Raw genomic sequence first — 5,000 nt, forward strand, 5'->3', positions numbered from 1 at the left:
GGTTAAGGTTAGGTTAGTTTATTGGTCTATTTGTCATTTAATTTGCTTTATCCAGAGGGTAATAGATGGTTCCAGGTATGGCTCATAGACATTGCATTCCACACTCTTTTAACGATGGAAATAATGCAAAAGCACCTTCCTAAATGCCAAATGAGTCTAATCACAGCATGTTCATATTATGTTGTGGAGCCATCTAGTGCAAACATATTTCACAAAGAAAATGACTCTAGATATTGAGATTACCCAGCAACATTGGGTTAAAAGTGGGACACTTGCAAGTTTATGTTTGCATGGCATGGACCAATATCAGAAAGATAACCGCTTGAAATTAGGCAAATCATGCATTATTATATTCTAATTGTTGTTGTTCTCATGATCCTACCATCATCAGTAATGTCATGTTATTACTTGAAACAAGTGCAAAAACAGCCACCGTCATTGAGATTGGTTTTCAGGCCCAGAAGTGGAGGAATTGTAACCATTTGTAGGTGGATACAGGGAATCCTGCAGGACAGATTGCTGTAATTCAACCATTCCTTTCATGTAATAGGTTCTGGGAAGATGAACGCCTGTCATCTAGGGCCTAAAGCATGCTGTAATGAATTAAAGCAAATGTAATATATTCAGTATAACATGTGATGTTACATTATTAGGAAGTTTGTCTATTCTTTTATGGACAGTGTGCTATAGTAAAATAAAAATAAAATATCTACTATGATGGGGGTATGTCATGCAGTGCCATCTGCAACTTGGTCCTCTGCAGCCATTGCATGATGTCATGTTATCTGCATGTAAAGTTTACACACCAGACTAGAGGTCAATGAGTTCCACATTTGTGACCGTAATAGCTATACCAAATATTACTAGTTATTTGTTTGATGAGCTGTAGGAATGGACAAACTAAAAAAAAATGCTGAGTGGGAAATGGAGGAATTTGCACTTACAGGCATTTAATTAGGAATTTGTGTAACCTATCCATTCTTCAATAAATATTTATGTAAATATGATTCCTAAATAAAGATGCCTTTCAACAGTTAAGGCCAAAAGATGAACATAATTTATTTATAATAAAAAAATCAACCATTGTGTTGGGACAGCTTTCAGTAGCCAGGAAACATTAAAAGATTGTTCATGATCTGTAAGCCTTAGGAAACTACTGGATATAAGGCAGGAAAATGGTGTACTTCAAGTCGGGTAACGTAGGACCAATTAATAGCACTACATCGGCTAGAAAACAAAGTTTTGTTCCCCCTTCTCAGTTATTGTATTAAAGTGGAACAAACTCTTTGTTTAATAGCTAAGTGCAAAGTGTAATGAGAATAATAGGACTAGGATAATTCCCATTTATAATTTTCTCTCAGATTATGGGAAAATGAACTTATTCAGAATTTATTATGCGACAATATTCTGTGGATCATCCACCCCAATCCCATGCCCGTTATTGCAACTGGGACCCAGTGCTGGGGTTCACCCCAGCTTTGGGCCTCAACCCTCAACTCAACAAATTCTGCATGGTCTCTTCTTCTTACTCTTTCTGTTTCTTTCTCTTCTCCAACCCCTTCAACCATCAATTTCCTTTGAGAACTTACCCCCACCCTACTCCAGTACTGTCTTTTACTCTCCCTCTTCCCTTCCCTCCCAAGATGTTTCTGCATCTCTGCCAGTATCTCTTCCTCATCCCACTTCTACCCCCTCTACCAGTCAAATTCTTTTGCCATTCTAAATCCAGACAACCAATCTCCACCAGTATTCCATGCATTCCAATCTTCCTCCTCACTCAGCTCATTGCACAAGAAAAGTTAAATATTCCACCCCATCTTCTCCTACTGCATCCTCTCCTATATCAACCTCTCCCTCTGTCTGTCTAGTGTCTGTCCCCTCTCCTCCTCTGAAGACAGCCTTTGTTTCTCAGACCTCCCCAACCAACTCCATTACAGAAACTCTCATGGATATTCAAAACTTTCTAATCATGACCCAAGATAACATGCCTACACTACATCCATCAGGCTACTCCCTCTACACTCAAAGTAACTGCCAATATCCATTATCCTCCTCCCATGTTTCCTCTACACCCCTTCTTCCAACTCCCTCCCAACACATCCCATTCCCCTCTGCTTCAGCTGCATCATCTCCCCTGCCTTCCCCATTATCCCTTCCACTTCCCCCAGGATACACATGTCACTCATTGTCACAACAATCCCCTTCCCTGGACTCTCCCTTCTGACTTTTCTCCTGAAACTGTGATCTAACCACCCTTTAATTCTAACCCTAATCCATTTACCCACCCTCTCTACCCTCACCTCTCTTTGCCCTTTTCAAGGCCATCTTATCCTGAACTGTTATATGACTTTTAACATGTAGCACATTTAATTATCAACTAACTATTTACCCTTTTTACTACTACACCTTTCCATAGTGTTATATGACTTATGATGTCTAGCACATTTACTTTGCTTTGTAACCATTAACCATTAACCATTCTGTGGATCACATTACTTTCAGATAATGAGAGTTATCTTTTACCTGTAAATTAAGTATCAAGAAGTGAATAGTATTTTTCCTTATATCACCTCTCTTATATTTTCAGAGACACTGCCAACATGGGGGTTCGCCAGAGGAAGAAAATGCGGAAGCAGTTCAGATATGAAACCAATCGTAAACGCGATTTCAACAAAGGGAAAAAGACCAAAATAGATATGTAAGTTGTTTGATAGTTTTTTTTTCATTATTTATGTGACAATATTTAATAAAAATGAGGAAATGTAACATATCATTCGCTGTATGGAAAGCAGACAAAAAAAAAAATATTCTACCTGTTTACTTTTTTACTTTAGCATATTATTTTGCTTTCAGTGAGGTGATTAGGAAGGTTTGGGACAAATCAAAATCAACGCACACAAACATGGCACAGTTGGGGTTGGAATACAAGCTCAACAAAATAATGCCACCAAATGAAATGGTATGTATGGAGAATATCTTTACTAATACAAAGTTTTCCTTTGCTCTGTGTTTCTGAGGTAAAACAGTGAAGCATAAGTATTCTACTTTGAATTTTTAACTTCCCCATTATAGAAAGTTTGTATGGTATAAAAGACATATATAATAGTATCCATGGATTTTAGCAGTTTATTCCCCATTTGAAGAACATTGAGTAATGAGATTCATCTTTTTTAACATTGAGTAAGGAAATTCATCTCATTCTTCTTTCTTTATAAAAAGGAAACAGATGTACAGAAGAAGGACATTGTGGATAAAGGAAAACAGAAAGCTGTGGTGAGTTTTCAGCTGCCTTTTTATATTGCTAAAAATAAAATAAAATCCGCAGTATTTTGATATTACCCCCAATAAATCAAATAATCATGTGAAGACAAATACTGTATATCTTCATGAAATAATATATATTGGTTTCTTTAAACATTTGACACGTGTTTGTCTCAGGTGGAAACCTTGGAGGGCCAAGTGAAGAATCAGGTAGCCAAGACGAAGGTACCTCCCCGACTCACACACTCACAGCGTAGCTACATTAGATACATGATGCAAAGACATGGAACTAACTACTATGTAAGTTTTAAAAGATGCATGCATTTGAAAGTGTTATTTTAAAATATTTTTTATTGATAACTTATTAATTTCAGGCCAATACTTTAGCACTATATTGTGAATGAATTAAAATAATTAAAAAAAAGAACACAAATTTTAGAAATAGCTAAAATTTCTTCCTTCTGACAGACTGATGAAATTCTTTAGTGAAATATACACATTGTCAATTTATATTGATACTGTTCTCTTGTTATGTATGTCTTTATGTGGACAAATACATGTACAGAATCAAACTGAATAATGTAGATCCATATTGTTCAAAGTTTAATATTACTACATCACCAGTTTAAGTGATTAATAGGTAAGGGTGAAATATGCAGAGGTAGAGGCAGCTGTCACAAGTCAACAGATTAACCCTGTCAAATGTCAAAAGCTTATAAATGTAGTTGAAAGTCCTTTTACTATTTTGAGGGTCTTTTTTCATCCTTTTGTCTAAATTGGTAATAATAAGTGTGATCTCTAACTTTGCATTCATTGTGTTTGTAACCTAGTTTGTTTTGATTGGTAGAAATAAAGAGGGTATAACTTGCTTTTCATATTCACAGATATGACTGTGGTTATAGTGTTGAATAAGATTATAGTTTATGATCAAAGCAAAGGATGTAAGGCTGTGTGAACAGATATTTTACTTACGATTTAGCAGATGTCTACATATTTATATTACCACTTTTCCAGGCTATGTCAAAAGATCCCAAGAATTACTATCAAGATACCCCAAAGCAACTGGAAGCAAAGATCAAATCCTATGTGGACAATCCTAGATATTACATTCCAGAAATGAGGAAGAAAGGCTTGCTTCCAGCTAAATTGGCAGAGAAGAAAAAGAAGGTCCAGGACAAGAAGAAGAAGGCACAAAAGAAAAAATTCAATTCAAAGAAGAAGAAGTCATAAATAGACTTTTGTGTGTGTGAATGTGTGTATGAATAGTGTATGTGTATGGTATAGGTATAAAAATTGTCAATTTACTCTGCTATTCTTGTGTTTTTTTGAATGGCGACCAAAAAACGGTCAAATGTCAGTTTTTTTTTGTTCTGTTTTTTTGTTAAATGGTTAACCAAAATAGATGTTTTATGCTTTATTCTTTATTATATAATAAATTTGGTAAGTTGACTACACATTAGATTTTAATTTCCTGTATTATATAACTTACAATATAAATAAATGAGGTTTGGAACTGGATTTTCACAGTTGGTTTGGTGGCAGTGTATAAAACTACTCGGTGCCTCCTTTAAGGTGCTGTTCATGTTGACAAGACTGCCAGAACAAAGTTGAAGACAAATTAAATTGAATTAATTTTACATTATTTAGTGTTCACAGATGTTCATTCTTTTCTTGTAGCATATGATTATATACACACAACTTGGGTGTCTAAAAGATTTTTTTTTTTCTTTCAATCACAG

At 35.3% G+C, this 5,000-nt stretch overlaps 1 protein-coding gene across 1 annotated transcript in view; it reads left to right on the top strand.

Moving 5' to 3' along the window:
* The window catches only part of LOC125044489 (nucleolar protein 16-like), a 5,746-nt gene extending 1,036 nt beyond the window's left edge, over nucleotides 1-4,710 (top strand). The window contains exons 2-6 of the mRNA XM_047641178.1: nucleotides 2,590-2,698; nucleotides 2,854-2,959; nucleotides 3,220-3,273; nucleotides 3,439-3,561; nucleotides 4,276-4,710. Coding sequence (XP_047497134.1) covers nucleotides 2,601-2,698; nucleotides 2,854-2,959; nucleotides 3,220-3,273; nucleotides 3,439-3,561; nucleotides 4,276-4,491 — 597 coding nt within the window. The 5' untranslated portion in view covers nucleotides 2,590-2,600 and the 3' untranslated portion in view covers nucleotides 4,492-4,710. The remainder of the gene's footprint in view (nucleotides 1-2,589; nucleotides 2,699-2,853; nucleotides 2,960-3,219; nucleotides 3,274-3,438; nucleotides 3,562-4,275) is intronic.
* Nucleotides 4,711-5,000: the final 290 nt, after the last annotated feature.

The sequence above is a fragment of the Penaeus chinensis genome, chromosome 35, assembly GCF_019202785.1.
Source record: "Penaeus chinensis breed Huanghai No. 1 chromosome 35, ASM1920278v2, whole genome shotgun sequence".
Taxonomy (NCBI): Eukaryota; Metazoa; Arthropoda; class Malacostraca; order Decapoda; family Penaeidae; genus Penaeus; species Penaeus chinensis.